Raw genomic sequence first — 18,141 nt, forward strand, 5'->3', positions numbered from 1 at the left:
ACTATTTGATTAAAATAAGGGTGGTTGTTTTTTTTACTTTAGCCCCAAACAACAGAGCATTGAATATTATAACAACACACAAAGAACAGCAAAGGGAGAGAAAAATGAAGAGGCACAAACAAGGGAGAAAACGTCTTGCTGAGATTTGATACAGAATGCTGCTGAGACAGCAAGGGGGTACGAAGGCCGTTACAGATATTAGGAGTGGCAGAGGAGAATACTCTTTCACCAGCAATGGCCAGATTGTGTCAAGGGACAGAAATAACGTGACTAGAGGGTGGAGAAGACCTGGAGGGGAGTGGTAAGATGAAATCTGTGTGATAAGAAAGGGGGAAGTCCCCGAGGGAGGCAGTGTTGACTGGCATATTGAGCAGTGGTTCTGAACCTTTCCAGACTGCTGTACCCCTTTCAAGAATTTGATTTGTCTTGTCTACACCCAAGTTTCACCTCACTCCAAAACTTACAGAATCAGACATAAAAATACAGAATTGTCACAGCACACTGTTACTGAAACATGGCTGACTTTCTCATTTTTACCATATAATTATAAAATAAATCAATTGGCATATAAATATTGGGTTCACATTTCAGTGTATAGTATATAGAGCAGTATAAACAAGTCATTGTCTATAAAATTTTAGTTTTACTGACTTCGCTAGTGCTTTTTATGTAGCCTGTTGTAAAACTAGGCAAATGTCTAGATGAGTTGATGTACCCCCTGGAAGTCCTCTGCATACCCCCACGTACCCCTGGTTGAGAACCACTAGTACAGAGCATTGGCCTGGGAATTAGAAGACCCTAGTTCTCTTCTTGATGTGGCCTTGGGCAAGATACTTCACCACACTGTGCCTCAGTTTCCCCATCTATAAAATGGAAATCATGATGCTTTCGTAAAGCAATCTGAGATCCACCGCTGAAAAATGCTATATAAGAGCTAGGTATTGTTTTATTTTTAGTTTTGAGCTGGCTGCAGGAAGCTAGCGGGGTTGTCTGAGAGTAGGAGTGAGGTATTGTAGGTGTGAAAAGCCTACTTAGCACCAGGTTGATTGTGAACATGCTGGAGATTTGGGAAGGCCATCAAGAATTAAGTCAGCATAGAGTCAGGATACGGATTTCAACACAGGAGCAGCTGGGGCAGTGTAGACGTGAATTGCAGAATTGCAGAGATGAGGATAGGAAGATATCCAGGCACAGATCTGACTAATGTTTCTTTCATTATTATTTTCTTTTTGTGCAGCGCCTCGCACAATGTGGTCCTGGTCCATGCCTGGGGCTCCTACACACTATGGGAATACAAACAGTGTTTCTATTACAGTAGGGCCTAGGGACCCCAACTCCGATCAGGGCCCCATTGTGCTAGGCGCCGTACAAACACATATTGAGAGACGTTCCCTGACAAGGAAATAGACAAGACAGACATGGGTGAAAGAAGCGAAGTATTATCCTCCTTTTACAGAGGGAAAACTGACGTTATTTGTCCGAAGTTGCACAGGATGCTGAGCCGGGACTTGAAACCAGATTTCCTGAGTCCCAGGCCAGTGGTGACGGGTATGTGTCTACACTGCGATTAGACACTCATAGCTGGCCCGCCTGGCAGAGTCCTAGAGCCCAGGCTCCAGCCCAAGCCTGAACATCTACTGCAATTAAACAGCCCCTTAGGCGAAGCCCCACGAGCCCAAGTCAGCTGGCACAGGGCTTTTCATTGCAGTGTAGATTTACCCTACTCACAAAATCACCCTTCCTATAGTGAAAGCACCTTTTAATTTTCACCAATCACATTTCAGAGCCACCTCCTTGAATCCCTGCCAAGCGGACACCCCCAAAGTGGCAGCCATACTTGTAAATATCCAATGACTCGGTAGCCTAATTTTATACAGAACAGAGCACGGTGAAACTCTTCCTGACAGCTGTGCGGTCTGCGCAAACTACGTACTGTGTCCCGAGAAATTGTGAGTCACCTGGAAGAGCCAGTAAGAGCAGGCGTTTTACCTTTAATTTCGGAGTCAAGCCAACGCTGAGTGCTTTTAAAAAAAACTCACCCTACTGATCAGCTAAGCCACAATCATTTATTTCTCCTTCTTATCCCCGTCTGCCAATGAGATTTAGACAGCTGCAACTGCTAATTTAATGAATGAAAAGCTACACAAGTTTCCTCCTATGAAGTGTAGCCTGTGACACAGCCATTGGCCTAGTTGAATATACGTCTGTGGATTTACAGGCACTACTTTTTGGACAATGCCTGCTTTAAGTCGTGTAGCCATTAATACTTTCTTCCCTGTCACTGGTGGGTTGAAGTGGACAGAGGATGTCTAGGGGGATTGTGTACTTTCTGATAGAAGTTTTGGTTGGGTCTTGAACTCAACCATGTGCTCAGCCTTTGCTTTTAGACACTGAGGAATCAAAGACTGTGTAAATCCCTTTGGACCCAGTTCAGCCCTGGTGTAAGCAGGTGCAACTGAGTTTCTGATTTTAAGCCAGGGTTAGATGTGTCTGTCCAGAGGAAGCAGGACTGGGACCATGGATCGAGCCCCTCGTTCTGAAATCCTGCTAATGGAAGTGATTACTGTCAAAAAAGGGCTACTGCAATGGAAAGGGAAATGAGGCAGCGGAACTCAGGGGGTTGAAGGAGGAGTGGGTGAGGGGGACTCTGAAAGCCAAGTTAAGATTCCAGACTGAAGTTGGATGCTGCTTTTGAGAATCTCTTGATGAGGAGCGCTACGACCCTGGCTGTCTGATCAAATTATGCTGGCAACTAATCAAGATCTAGAGCCCTTGGTCGAAGTATTTGATTTTGGCTGGCTTTGGTCTGATTTGCTTATCTGCACATCAAGTGTCTGAACATTAGCCATGTCTTGAAGTATGGCCTATCGTACAAGTCCTTTCTGAATGTCAATGACTCCTTTGGAGCATCGTTTTTTTGTTACCGTGTGTCTCTCTGCTTCCAAGCTGCCAGACATCGTTGTCTTTGCTGTGAGTGCAGGATTGGACCCTGACTCCCATCTTTTTGTAAGACCTGATGGGGAAGGCAAACAGTGTGAAAACTAGGGCCTTCGTGGCTACCGGGGTACACTGAGGATCATGTCAGCTTTGACCTATTTGAATAATTCTATCCAAGAGCAGGAATCGGAGCAATAAGAGGTGCTCTTGGGCAGTGTGGATGCAGGGGCCTGATTCTGATTTTGCTTAAACAGATTTTATGCCATTGTAATTCCACGTATTTAAATGGAGTCACTCCTGATTTGCACCACTGTAAACAAGAATAGAACTGGACCCCAGGCAGCTACAGTCATGCTCTCTGACTCCTCTCCAAAGAACTGTAAGGCCCGATCCTGATCTAAGCTGCGGGCACAGTAATGACCCAGAGACTCAGTAATGCTCACCTGACTCTGAAGGGGAGGAGGGGAAAGCCAAGAGGAAAGAAAGGACATGATAAAAGGGAGAGACATCTGCCATGCTCTCTCTCCTCCACCTACATCTACAGACACCCCCACCAAGCGACTGAAACGCTGATCAAAGGGGAGAGCGTGGCTGAAAAGTAACCAGCCAGCCTGTGGTGAGAAGCATCTAAGTTTGTAAGGACATTGAGAGTGCTAAGATCAGCTTAGAAGGCGTTTTGCTTTTATTTCATTTGACCAAATCTGACTTGTTGTGCTTTGACTTATAATCACTTAAAATCTACCTTTATAGTTAATACATCTGTTTGTTTATTCTACCTGAAGCAGTACGTTTGGTTTGAAGTGTGTCAGAGGCTCCTCTTGGGATAACAAGCCTGGTACATATCAATTTCATTGTTAAATTGACAAACTTATATAAGCTTGCAGTGTCCAGTGGGCATTAACTGGCACTGCAAGACGGAGGTTCCTAGGGTTGTGTCTGGGACCGGCGATATTGGCTAGTGTCATTCGCTTGCAAGTAGCTGGGAGCAGCTTACATGCCAGAGGCTGTGCGTGAACAGCCCAAGAGTGGGGTTCTCACAGCAGAGCAGGGTAAGTCTGGCTCCCAGAGTCAAGGATTGGAGAGACCTAGCAGATCACTGGTCCAGATAACACCAGAGGGGAATGTCACAGAGGGAGATTGGTGCAGGAGGGGTGCGGGTTCTGAGAGGCAGTTTGGGTGCAGGAGGGGGTTGGGGGGGTGCGGTGCTTACCTCGGGCGGCTCCCGAAAGCAACCGGCACACCCTCTGGCAGCAGCTTCTAGGCAGCCAATGAGAGCTGCAGAGTCGGCGCTGGGACGCGAGCAGCACGCGGAAACTTCCTATCCTCCTCCTCCCCCCCAGGGGTTCCGGTCACTTCCGGGAGCAGCACAGGGTGAGGGCGGGCAGGAAGCCTGCCTTAGCCCCGCTGCGCGGCCACCGGTGACGGTGGCCAGGGGACACAGGGCCTTTTAATCACCTGGGTCACTGGAAATTGTCCCCTTTGTGCGCCCCCCTCCCCCCCCCCCGTCGGTGGGCCTGGGCAACGGAGTGCCCACGTTCAGGCAGTCCTGTCGGTTCTGCTATCATAACAGTGCTGTTCTCTGAGAGCATAGCAGGGCCTGGGTTTGAGCAGGAGTTTACACCTTCAAGGCCAGTCTGGGGACAGGAACATCTGAAACTGATTCTGAGGAGAAACTCCTTTACTGTGACACGGGGGTGGTCAGCGATGAACTAGGCTATGGGGCCTTTAAGCAACTACCTCCTCAAGAACCTCTTCCTGGGGATGAAAGACGGTTTTCCCCCCTTAGCTGCCTAACAAGTGACCATGGACTCTGATTGCACCACCTGCTGCGTGTAACATTAGGCCCCACCAATGCAGAACTCCGTTCCTGGGGGGCTGCGGGCTTCCCTTCTTAGCGCAGCTAGGGTTAGGCTCTGTGGAAAGAGGTGTGGGATGCTGTGCATGGGACCTGACAAGCCCTGGGTTAAGACCTTGGCTTAGGCAGCGAGAGGTCTCACAGCCTGAAGCTTGGAAACACGGCAAACCTCAAGGGTAATGGCTGGGGAGCCGAACTTTAGAGGGCGTTCACTGATACAGTCCTTATCAGATTCCATTAATGTAATGGGAGCTGCAGTAAACCGACTGTGAGCCGCTGACATACCCATGGCCCGGACCCAGCAGCTGCCCTGGTTCTCGATTGGGGGGGGGATAGAATGGGGAGGGGGTCTCCTTTCTCGATGGGAGCTCGTGTGTATTGAACTGTTTTGAAAACCTGGCCCTAGACTCTGTTTCGGTTTGAACCCAGAATGATCTAAGGGTTTTTAATCGTGGGGATTGAAGTGGGTGCTGTAAATCCCTTTTCCCTCAGTGCATTAACTGACCTCTCATAACTGTATTGACTTTTAAAGGCTCTTAGAAAGTTATAAAGGTCCCAATAAGCCCTGCCAAGCAGGATATATTGCTGTGCTGTGTATTGGACAGCTTGCCCACCAGAGAGAGGCAAGGTCTTAGCCACGCATACATCTGACCACTGATGTGTGGACAAGTGGCCGCGCAAACAACTGATTATATCTCTTCCTGACATACTGGCTTAGCTGTGAGCCTGGGGTAGGCAGAGAGCGTTATTTCCAGCATAGCATCCGAGTCTGGTATCTGCAGCATCGCGCAGTGCAGAAGATGCTGACCAAATACCGTATTCCCTGGACATAACACATACCAGTGAGAACACTCAAAATGAGCAGCAAAGTCTTGTCAACGTATGGCATAGGGCCTAACGTAGGGCTGCGTTATTGCAGCACACAAGCTAGTGACAATCCAGCAATTCTGGGGCCCCTCTTGTCCACGGCTTTGCCCATTTATTTTAATTTGATCATGCAGGATTTCTGGGTATTGAACACCATGTGACAACCATGTTAGGTGCAATGTGACCACTTACTGGAGATGGTAAGACATTACCTCAAATCCTGCAATATAATTTTTTTGTTCACTATAACAGCTCATTCAGGGTATAGATTCAGAATATCCAGTGAAATGAAATGGGATTTGGGCACTTGACTCCCTTCAGCTGATTTGAAAATCTCAGCCATAATGACCAGGTGAAAATCTCCCATCTGCCGTGATTGTTACAGTGCTTTCTAAACATGGATCCATCCAATCATTTACAGCACTACATCACAGAGCGAGATACCAAGGGTGCAATTGCTGATTCTCTCCATGGTGGCATTAGACTTGTCTTTCAGAAGAACATAAGAACGGCCATACTGGTCAGACCAAAGGTCTATCTAACCCCGTATCCTGTCTTCTGACAGTGGCCAATGCCAGGTGCCCCAGATGGAATGAACAGAACAGGTCATCATCAAGTGATCCATTCCCAGCTTCTGGCAAACAGGGACTAGGAATGCCATCCCTGCCCATCAGCCATTGCTGGACCTACCCTCCATGAATGTATCTAGTTCTTTTTTGAACCCAGTTATAGTCTTGGCCTTCACAACATCCTCTAGCAAGGAGCTCCACAGATTGATGAACAGATGCCTAATACTCCCTTTACAATGGTTTTACAGGGTCAAACTGAACTTGCCTCCCTAGTCCTATAAGGCTTTGTCTCAAGTCAGTTTTTCTTGTGAAAGGAAACTATTTTAAGGCACAGGTTTAAAATGTCTTTTCCGCTAACACAGTTGTTCTGGTCAGGTGAGGCCAAGGCACAACTTCATTAAGGCCCAGATAAAATAAAGCACTAAGCGTATGCTTGACTTTAAAATCAATGGGACTTAAAGGCCAGTCTTAAGCATGTGCTTAAGTGCTTTGCCAAATTCGGGCCAAGAACAGGTTTTAAAATCCATTCTCAGGACTACATCACTGTTTGCAAACACAGCCCCTAGCCAAATCTCTCTCTCAGACCTTTGACAGTCTGTGTGCAAGGGTCACATTAGAGGAGTCTTCTCCAAAATTCATTGATTTTTCAATATAAACAGAAGGATAAAATTAAAGATATGGGACAAATGATCAAATAATATTGATTTGTCACAAACTCTGGCATAACTCATGGGATGGGATGTATGATAGGGCTGGAAATGGCCTCCTGGGTCCTTACTTCCAAACCCTGCGTGGAGCAGGATTTTCCTCTCCACTAGTCCATCAGATGTTTAATTCATCCTACACTGAAACACCTCTTGTGAAAGTGCCTGAGTGAGCTCCCTAAGGCAGATCGGTCTGCTGGCTAACTGCTTCACTGTTCAGCCTTTGTTGTATAATATCTAACTTCCCTGGATAAAATAGTCAAAGGTGCCGAAGTTCCATTTTCACAAGGGATTTAGGCTCCTAGGCCCAGATCCTCGAAGGTACTGAGGTGCCGAACTCCCTCGGAGCCAAAGTCTCATTGAAAGTCAGTGGAACTTACGCTCCTAAGGGTGAAATCCTTGCTCCGTGGTAATCAATGACAAAACTTCCATTGATTTCAGTGGAGCCAAGATTTCTCCCTCAAGCTATGTCTACACTGCAATTAAAAACCCAGAGCCGGCTTGTGCCCACTGATTCAGGCTCGTGGGGCTCGGGCTAAGGGGCTGTTTAATTGTGTTGTGGATGTTCAGACTGGGGCTGGAGCCTGGGGCTGGAGCCTTCAAGGTGGGAGGGTCCCAGAGCTCTAGCTTCAGCCCAATGTCTACACCACAATTAAACAGCCCCTTAGCCCGAGCCAACTGGCACAGGACAGCCACCAGTGTTTAATTGTCTAAGGCCCAGATTCTTAAAGTATTTAGGCTCCTAACTTCTATTGATTTCAGTGGCGCCTAAGTCACTTCGGAAAATAGATGCTTTCAAAAATTGAATCCATTGTCCCATTTGTTTAGTTTCAAGGTCTGGTGTTTGTTCTGCTTTTGTTAACCACTGTAAACAATTTCTCCCCCTATTTAACTGCTGAATATCGGTAGGCACGGATCATTTCCCACAATGATGGAGTTTTCTGTAAGTTGCACTCCAGATCTAAGGTGCAAGTAAATGACATCTTCCTAAGCAGGAAATGTTTTCCAGAGCTGAATTGGTAGTGGTATTACAGTAGCACCTAGAAGTCATAGCCCAGTTCAGGTCCCTGCTGTGCTAGTCACTGTACAAAAACAAGGTAAGAGGCTTACAAGCCTCAAAGAGTTTACAATCGAACTAAAGCGAGACAGACGAAGGGTGGGAGGAAAACAGAGGCAGGAAGTGACTCGTCCAAGGATACACAGCGGCAGAGCTGGGACGGGAAGCCAGGTTTCCTGATTCCCACTCCAGTACCCGACCCACTGGACCACGCTGCCTCTAATTGCGGAGTGAGGCAGGAGGTGGTGGAAGGTGGATGTTGGCAAGTGGTATAGGTTAGTCTGAGTGCATGGAACTGTAAGGGAAAGTAACTTGCATGACAAGAGGCCAGAATAATGTATTAGTGAATTACAGGGTGGCATGTTTTAACTTAGCTGCTTTTCCTGCAGTACCTTCTTCTGCATGCTCCTTCGTATGTAAGTGACTTCAATGTCACCTTCCGCTTGACTGGTATGTAATTTACCCCAGGCTACCCATCACCTACCTATCAAGTTTATGAAAGGGCTCCCCATTACTTCTAGGAAGCAGACGCCGGAGATTGTTTGCAATGATAGCAAAGAGCTACACCTCATATCTAAAAACAGGGAAAATGAGGCTAGATGTTCAATAAATGCCTTAACAGTCAAAGCAATTACACATCAGAAGGGTCTGCCTGAGGGAGTTCACAGAGGTGCTGTCACACAAGGTTTTTGTGTAGATGGCATAAAACTTTTGAAGGAGTAGGTGCCCTGAGGGGATTGGAGGTCATTCCATGCCCTACCATAAATAGCCTGTGAAATGATTTGCAATAAGTGAGAAATTACATGAATTCCTTTTTGGTGTGTTCGTACACTGTTGCTATAGTGATGTTAATTATGATTAACTTGTTTGACTTTCATGTGGGTGCAGAGTGTAACCCTTGAGGAACTCAGTTGAAGTGTAATGTCAAAAAGGCTCCAGCATTGGTAAAGAGCTAGAAGACACATGTTTCATTTTTCTCAAATCTAAAGAGAGAATTCATAGGGCTAATAAATAATATTTCTTTGTCTATACAGTTTGGGACAACTCGGGATCCTCTAGTTTGAAGGTCGGTCGTGTGTTCACGCCACTGAGCTCAGGAGTGGGCTATAAATGTGGCCAGTTGTGACTTTATAACAACATTTAGTAAAAGGAAGATCATACATTACTGGGAATAGAAGCACTCTATTTGCAAATTCCTCATTAAAACCGGACAGCTCCTTCATGAATTAGTAATTATCTCAGCATTTAAAATACAGTGTTTCAATGCAAAAATAAATGTAATTAAGTACCATACAGGTGTCTGGCAAACAAAATTCACAGGTACTAACAGCTCCAGCATCTGGCTATCACTTCAGTGCTTTAAGTACCATGTAGGTATCTTGCAAACAAAACTAGCAGGACTCTCTCTTTAGCTGGGTGATAGAGCATTTACCTGGGATACTTTACTGCCATGTTACCCTAACCCCACTTCTCAGCTCTCCAATGAAACCAATGTATGTTGTGTATGGCTAAATAGATAAACTGATGAGAAATTATTCAGGTGTAAAGAGCATGGCTAAATAGTGCTATGTAGTTGAGAAATTAGTTCACTATATGCCTCATTCTAAAATCAATGGTCCACATCAGACTGGTAGTTTTAAAGCAACAATCTCTAGGCTTTCTGCCTAGAAATGGCCCTGAATCGCCAAAGCAATCTTCCATGGGGAAATGCTAAATTTTGCAACACGTTCAGAGCAAGAGCAATGGTCAAAAAATAATTCGGACAAACACATAGAGGTTTTTACATGAAACATGTTCATTTAGAAATTGATGAGAAAACTTCAACTGTGGAATACTGGATATTTTTTAGGGCAGATGCAATTTCAACTTCCCTCCTTTTAGCTTTTCTCACGAGTCTTACAATCTCATTACATTGCTGGAAGAAGCATACAACTCCTAGGTAATTTGATAGCACAGGGTAGTTATTTTACAAAGTCTGTTAAAGCACTGAATTCATCTTAGATTAAAATTCTCCCATTCTAGCAAGACTAGTGGGAATTTGCATTAAATTTATAGATTCTTGCAACTTTGTACCCCTCACTGACTTAAAACATTGATACTTTAAAAGGGAAAAGATACAATAGAGGAAAAATATTGAACCAGAAATCATTTAATCTACTGTCTATATAAGTATTAAGCCTTATAAAATTATGCATAAGAAGTAAATAGTTCTGGAATCTCTTCTAATCTTATTTTGTACTATGAAAATGCAATTATAAACGTCCAGAAGACAGAGATAAGACTCCCTTCATCATGCTATCTAGCCACGAGTTAAAATGTCTCAGTCCTGTGAAGTATGGATAGCATAGTTGTTTATAAGACCGCAAAATACTATATTTTGAAACACGACAGAGCACTATAGCATTTCCTAGGCTGATGATATTGTTTTCTTCATAAAAATTGTTTACCTGCTTTCCCTAATGAAATCAATTGCAAATCTCCCATTGACCTCTATGGGACTAAGATTTGGCCCTGAGAAAGTTGAATCCAAAGAAAGACACAGCTGAATTTCTTGGGGGAAATCCTGTGAAAACAAAGCAGGTGAAACAGAACTTACCTTTAAAGAAGGACAGAAACAAAGATGCCCATAGATACAATCCAGAGTAAACAAATCCCAAACACTTCTCAGTGAGCATTGTCCAAACAGAATCGGAGTGCCACTTCTAAGCAGGCGGCAAAGCAGAATGCTGTCTTTGTGACAGCACCAAATGCTTGATAGAGTCAATGGTTAACAGTGCTAATAAGCCCTTCAACCAATTTCCTACCATGAGAGGAAAGTACATGTGCCCAGCTGTCCCTTCAGTCTAAGGAAGCCAAGTTCAGTGCTGCTTAAGTAAATCCAACTGCATGCCAAGGCTTGCTAGGTTTTTTTTCCTGGCGCTCTGCACCTTTTCTAGTGCAGAAACAAATGCCAGCGAGACAGCACAAGAGGGGTGTGCATAAAGGGGAGGGGGAGCAAAGGGCCAGTGCTGCCTGGGAGAGATTTTCCACGTCCCCACTGTCTGTAAGTAACTCCGAGGCAGCACGTTCCAATGCTAGTACTAGAGTGCCTCTAGAGCTACGTCTCAGGCAAGGCGAGCTGCAGCCCCCTGTTCCCTTTACCTGCCAATGTGATTTCTAGCAGGGAACTGGCGCCTGCCCCTGTGTGGAATTAAATGCAGAGAAAGCCTCCACTGTGTGGACGTTCAGATTTTAGCAGCACAGAAGTCAGAAAGCGGAGCCCCGGGGGTCTCAGACTGTCTCCACTCTGCCCCTTTGCCTGTGTGCATGGCAGTACAGCCCTTCAGTCATGGCTCCAGCCAGAAACAAATAGCTGTCCCCTCCCCCTCAGGCTTCCTCTCAGCCAGGAGATTTTTGCACACACTCTGGTCCATTCCCTTTTTCTCAGCTCCACTTTTTTAATGGCCAAGCACCAGCAATAAAACGTTAGACGTGAATAACGTGTACTTCAAACCTGGCATTTTCTCGATTCTTCCCCCAGCCTCCAACTTCCACTTTCTCAAAGATGCAGTCAGGACGGATTGGCACACTCCTGCATTGCCACCCACAAGGCAACTTCGCACAGTCAGACTCTGCGCTGTGATTCCAGAAGGGGGCACCTCAGGCCAGCCCCTCAAGGATCCTCCAGACCCCCCAAGCACCATCCCACAGCTGTTCTCTTTCTGACCAGGGTTGGTGAGGGATGTCCCCTGGGTTGGAGCAATCCGCTCTTCAGGTGCTTTGCTGCCCAGCTCTCTTTCAGCACCTGTTGGGCTCGTCCATCTCCAGGGAATGCCCTCTCTCAGACCTAGTGCTCTGACTGTCACTAAAACAGAAGACGTGGGGAGGCAGCCTGGTCTAGTGAGTAGGGTTTTGGATTTGGATTCAAGAGACCTGCTCTGCCACTGACCTGCTGTGTGACCTTGGGCAAGGCCCTTCCGCTCTCTGTGCCTGTTTCCCTTCCCACATTTTTTTCTATCTCCTCTGTATGTTCTCGGGGGGCAGAAACTGTCTCTCACTGTGTTAGTACAGCACTTAGCACAATAGGGCCCTGAGCTTAGTGGGGACCCCTAGGGGCTACCGTCATCTATGTAATAAAATTCCAGGATTGTCACTCTGTGTGTCACTCGGAGCCTAAAATGTCTGTTGAGTCAGGGTGAAGCTATGGAAACAGCTACAGGCAGGGCTGAGGGCTCTTTTTGTTCAGAATATCTCCAGGTTAAATCAGCACTGGGATTTGCAGTCTGTTACCGTCCTCTTTTTAAGCTCTCAGCCATTTTCTTTACGAATTACACCACTGTGACAGTACGGCATGTATCTATGCCATGCCAAGAGTCCTAGACCACTGTGACATCAGAGGTAACTCAACCAATTACCACCCTTACTCTACAACTAATTTGAATATAACAATTTCATTGGTTGTATGAGGGGAGACTTGGCCCTGCTGCCACAGATCTTCAAAACCACCCCCCCACTACAACACAACCAGCAAACACAATAACCCCAATGCACATAGCCCCCTCCCTGCAGCACCCACCCCTTATTTGCCACCCACAACTGTCTAAGCACAACACAACCAGCACACAATAACTCCAAGCATCGCTCTGAAGTCTCAAATGTCTGTTGAGCCACTGTGAAGTGGTAGAGACAGCTACCATAGAATCATAGTATATCAGGGTTGGAAGGGACCTCAGGAGGTCATCTAGTCCAACCCCCAACTAAATCAACCATCTTCTCGTGCAGCATGGTTGAGAGCTTGTTTTCGCTTTGACAAGCTCCAGGTTCAAGCATCACTGGGATTTTTAGTCTCTTACTGTCCAGTTTTTAAGCTGTCAGCCATTTTCATCTTTTTTACACATGTATGACAGCATGGGCTTTCAGCTACTGGTATAAATAATAATCTCATGACAGCCCTACATACTGCCTAGTCACACTCCAACTTCTATTCCCTGGCTGGCCAGGGTGGGTGAGGCCTCTCCCCGGGTTGGTGGAATCAGTTTAGTTGCATATTACCCAGCTCTCTTTCAGTGCCTCTTGGGCTTATGCCGCGCCATGGGATATCCTCAGTGAAACTGTAGTGTGCTTAGTGAAGTGTCTCAAACCACGGTCAGCGTTCGGCACATCAGGGCTCTGTGCCCCATGGCTTGTCTCACATTTGGGGGGTGTGGAAGGAGGGGTTCCATTTCCTGTGGAGCTCATTGCTAGGGTGGGAAGAATTCGGGCATTTTCATAGTTAGTGTTTTTCCTCTTTCCTTCACCCCTTCTTCTGACTTCACAAAAAACTCTGGCTGCAATCGCATGTTGTCCCTCCCCCGCTGCTTTGTCCTGTGCTTCCGAGAGGATCCTGGCTAGCTCCAGCATGGCATTGGCTCAGTCACGACCAAGCTGGAGCACCTCAAAGCGTTCCAGGGCTTCCTCCAGCGATTCCCATCAATCCAGCTCCAGGGCAGTGGGGAAAGCCTCAAAGGTTTCTCCTGCTCAGGGGATCGAGAGTCAAGAGGCCCAGCTGGGCGCCAAGACTCTTCACTGGCACTGCCCAGCTCATGCTAAGTCCAGCAAGATGGACGGTAGCTCTGGCTGGACTCGGAAAAGGACTTAGAGGTCCTGGTGCTAACCAACTGACAGTGAGCTCCCAGTGTGACGCTGTGACTAAAATGGCTAATGTCATCCAGGGGGAGATTGAGCAAGAGCAGGAGGTGGCATTACCTCTGGATGTGGCATTGGTGAGACCCTGAAGTGTTGTGTCCAGTTCCAGTGCCCACACATAGGGGCCATACCTAGGAGAGGCCTGGGCAAGCATGAGAATAGGTGGCCAGTCCAGAGTGCCCTGTGCTCCAGCCATCCCTTCCTGATCAATTGCCCCTTGGGGGCTATTGCAACCAGGGCATAATTTAGAGCAACGCCAAAGCATCTCTAAGCTACCGTGGGGGGCAAGTTCTCTGACCAGCCACAATTGGCACCTCTGTGGCTCCCTGGCCCTGCTGGGCACAGCAGAACATTGAGCCCCCAGGGGGAGCTCAACACCTCCTCTTACTGTTTATTCAGCTAAACACCGCATAATGGGGACTACCCTCTTTCCAAAGCCCATCCACACTGTGGGTCGCACACCAAGGGATACAGTGGCACATATTAGATGTGATTGTTTATTGCAGGGAGATGTTGCTAATGGAATTACTCACCCCCATAACCTTGTAAAATCAGACACATCAGACATTGCCTTCCCCATTTATTTATTTTTTAATAGCTTACTATCGTCACCGGAGCACATTAGGAAAGAAGCGTTGCAGAGACAGCAGCTGCTTTTGATGCTGTGCTGGGACTTCAGTCCACCCGTACAGTCATCATAATTAAAGATTGTTATTGTCTTTTCCTGTAGAGACGTTCTGGCAATTAAATCGACTTGGAGAATAATTCCTTTTTTTTTCTTTTATAACACAGGTTGTTTTTTTCTTGTTGTTTCTAAAATACGAAGTGGACTAAAGCACTTCAGACAGCTAACGCCTCTAGTTGAAGTGCTCCTTTGCTCATACCATTGACCCACAGGTTTGTAGTAACCAATCTCCATCTCTCTGCCTCTTTTGATCAAAGTTTGTTGATAGTATCAAAACGATAGCCAGAAAATATGGAAAACCAGTCTCCTACATAAATATGGGCACGTCTCTGAGCTTCCAAGATTCTGGAGCCCAGGGAATGACAGTGAAGGGGTTAAGGAGAAGGGTCACCATGGAGGGGAGGTCCATTGGTGCTGGAGCTAGGGATGCAGGGGGTGCTGCCGCACCGCCTGGTTTGAAGTGGTTTCCTTTGTATACAGAGTTTACAGTTTGGCTCAGTGGCTGTCAGCACCCCCACTTCAGAAATTGTTCCAGCCCCCCTGGGAAGATCTGAGATTAACATGCTTTGGTGCTGCTGTAAGGATATGAACTTTTCCTGTAGCCATATTGTAAGACCTATGGCCTTTATCTGCAGCCATATTAGGAGGAGAGCAGCCATTAGCCAAGAAGCAAAAAGCCACATCCTCACATTTCATCTAAATTACATTAAAACAATGTAATATCAGACTATTAAGAAATTGATCCTGTCCTAATAGTACCCACCATCACCAGATAAAGAAACCGATCCTAAGGTGGTTAAAGAAAACTTAGTTTGATAGCATTCTGTCTGGCAAACAATCATTTATCAATAGTTGTGGTTGTGAAATCCTCATTTCTTTATTGTTTTGTCTTTATGGTCCTCACTTCTCTATTCTTTGTCTGTATGATCTCTGTCTGATACTATTGTTTCTGTCTGTTTCATAATTTTATTTTGCTAGGTGTAAATCAATTAAGGTGGTGGGGTATGATTGGTTAGAGAATTTTGTTACAATATGTTAGGATTGGTTAGTAAAATTTTAGTAAAATGTTTGGTTACGGTACAGCTAAGCAGGACCCAAGTTTCACTATATAAACTGGGGTCCAAGAAGAAGACCAGCAGAAGAACAAGATGGAGGATAGCTAATGTGATGCCAATTTTTAAAAAGGGCTCCAGAGGTGATCCCAGCAATTACAGGCCGATACGCCTGACTTCTGTACTGGGCAAACTGGTTGAAACAAAATTGTCAGACACATAGATGAACATAATTTGTTGGGGAAGAGTCAACATGGTTTTTGTAAAGGGAAATCATGCCTCACCAATCTACTAGAATTCTTTGAGGGGGTCAACAAGCATGTGGACAAGGGGGATCCAGTGGATATAGTGTACTTAGATTTTCAGAAATCCTTTGACAAGGTCCCTCACAAAGACTCTTAAGCAAAGTAAGCTGTCATGGGATAAGAGGGAAAGTCCTTTTATGGATTGGTAACTGGTTAAAAGATAGGAAACAAAGGGTAGGAATAAATGATCGGTTTTCAGAATGGAGAGAGGAGATAGTCTCCAGGAGTCTGTACTGGGACCAGTCCTATTGAACATATTCATAAACGATCTGGAAAAAGGGGTAAACAGTGAGGTGGTAAAATTTGCAGATGATACGAAACTACTCAAGATCTGCAGAGGGATTTAGGCACTGCCACACTCAGCATTACAATGCCCAACTTTTAGGCATCTTGAAAGCCTGAATTCCTGCACAGGGGGAGAGAGTTGCCTACAAATAGGAATCACAGGCGCCGACTTTCCAAAGTGCCGGGGGGTGCTCAACCTCCGGCTCTGCCTCAGGCCCCACCCCCACGGCCCCACCCCCACCCCGCCTCTTCCCACCCAGTTCCACCCCCTCCCTGGAGCATGTCATGTCCTCACTCCTCCCCCCCAGCCTCCTGCACGCTGCAAAACAGCTGATCACTGTGGGCGGTAGGCGCTGGGAGGGTGGGGGAGGCACTGATCTGCGGGGCCCACTGGCAGGTGGGAGGTGCTGAGCGGGGTGGGGGGGGATCTGAAAGGGGAGCTGCCGGAGGGTGCGCAGCACCCACCGTTTTTACCCATGGGTGCTCCAGCCCCGGAACACCCACGGAGTTGGCGCTTATGAATAGGAACCACCAAAGCCGGCACGCTAGGCAGGTAGCCCCCTTAGGTAGCCGATGGGAGATGTTGATGAGAAGGATGTGTTCTCTGCCCTGGCCCCTCACCTGTCGCTGCTAGCGGAGGGTGGGTAGAGTGGTGGGGGGGGGGGGTTGGTTAGGCAGCAGCCAAGCCAGATTTATATGAATCGCGGTGGTGCCCACCAATGGGACTTAGGCACCTAAATCTGGGCTGTAGGAACTTAAGTCCCTGTGTGGATCTGACTCTCAGACTTTCTGAGCCAAACTCAGAGCTGTGGTAGGGTGACCAGATGTCCCGATTTTATAGCGAGAGTCTTGAGGCTCCACCCTGTCCCGATTTTTCACACTTGCTATCTGGTCAGCCTAGAGCATGGAGGGGCCTACACCTGTATTTTAAGTCTGTCTGAGTCTCGAGGGAGTCTAGCTTGGTGTAACATATGTGCTTTGAGGGGCATAAAAGGGGTATACGTTACCCAGTGTAGGTTCCTTTTAGATTGATTTTTAACTCCCCCCTAAATTTGTTCCCTCCAGCCGAGCGTCATGCCAGCACCGTTTGAAGCAGCCACTTCCTTGAAAGTCGCTCTAGGCTTTCTGTTCATTCACCCTTTCTAAACTTAACAGAGCCCCTTCAGGGGACAATCGGAACGAAGCTGGAAAGTGTAAAGTGGAGACTTGATCTTACTCCTGACTGGTGAAGCTGTAACCGCTTCTGGCCCTGAGAACTTGCTCTTAGTCATACAGTGAAGCATCCTTCCGTACCCAGCTGCACAACACAGGGACGATCACTACAGAGCAGAGAGGCCCAAAAGAAGACTAGAGCCTGGGAAAAGCGGAGCAATGAGAGGAGGGGAGGTTGTGAAGCACAAGTTACTTAGAATAGCTAGCTAGGTACTTGCAGGCCCTCAGCATCAGGCTATCTCCATTTTACAGGGAACTGAGGCATGGGAGAATGTAGATGACTTGCCCCTGGCTGCACAGGAAGTCTGTAGCTGAGCTAGGAACTGAACACAGATCTCCTGAATTCTGGTCTAGTGCTGTATCCACTAACCCACCCACCCTAACTCGGGGGAGGCGGTACCTGACGGCATGTCTACACTGCCTAGGGTGCTAACCTCCCAGCCCGGGTCGACAGACTTGTGGGAGAGTGGCTCGTGCTGGCGCTTTAAAAAGAGCTGTGTAGACGTTGTGTCTCAGGCTGGAGGCAGGGCTCTGAAACCTGGGCAGGGTTGGGCTGGGGAGCCCGCGCTCCAGACAGAGCCGCTCCGTCCACACAGCTCTTGTTAGAGCACCCAGGCCCAGCCTCACTGCAACAAGACTGGGGACCCAGGCTGGGAGGCTCGCAGTGTCGACGTGCCCCGAGAAATCAATGGAAGGATGGAGTAACGAGGAAGGGAAGGGAAAGGAAATCAGTCTTGTGTGTGTCAATAAACCCGACGTACCCGTCTGTGCTGCTGCAGGAACCAGGATGTGTGCACTACTTCGCTCACTACAGCCACGGGGATTTATTACTTAAATATGGCTTGTGCACGGATTTTTTTTCTTGATTTAGGTTCCCGAACAGCCCAGAGCCTAACATTCAGACAAAGGGCGTGTTTTGGTAAACAAGGAGCTAGACTATTTGTGGAGC

General features: G+C 47.0%; 1 protein-coding gene across 1 annotated transcript in view; it reads right to left on the reverse strand.

The window, feature by feature from the left end:
• Positions 1-10,664, reverse strand: part of LOC135880586 (neuronal acetylcholine receptor subunit alpha-7-like) — a 103,353-nt gene extending 92,689 nt beyond the window's left edge. The window contains exon 1 of the mRNA XM_065406928.1: positions 10,586-10,664. Within this exon, the coding sequence (XP_065263000.1) occupies positions 10,586-10,664 (79 nt within the window). The remainder of the gene's footprint in view (positions 1-10,585) is intronic.
• Between the last annotated feature and the right edge of the window lie 7,477 nt (positions 10,665-18,141).

The sequence above is a fragment of the Emys orbicularis genome, chromosome 6 (assembly GCF_028017835.1).
Source record: "Emys orbicularis isolate rEmyOrb1 chromosome 6, rEmyOrb1.hap1, whole genome shotgun sequence".
NCBI classification, from domain to species: domain Eukaryota; kingdom Metazoa; phylum Chordata; order Testudines; family Emydidae; genus Emys; species Emys orbicularis.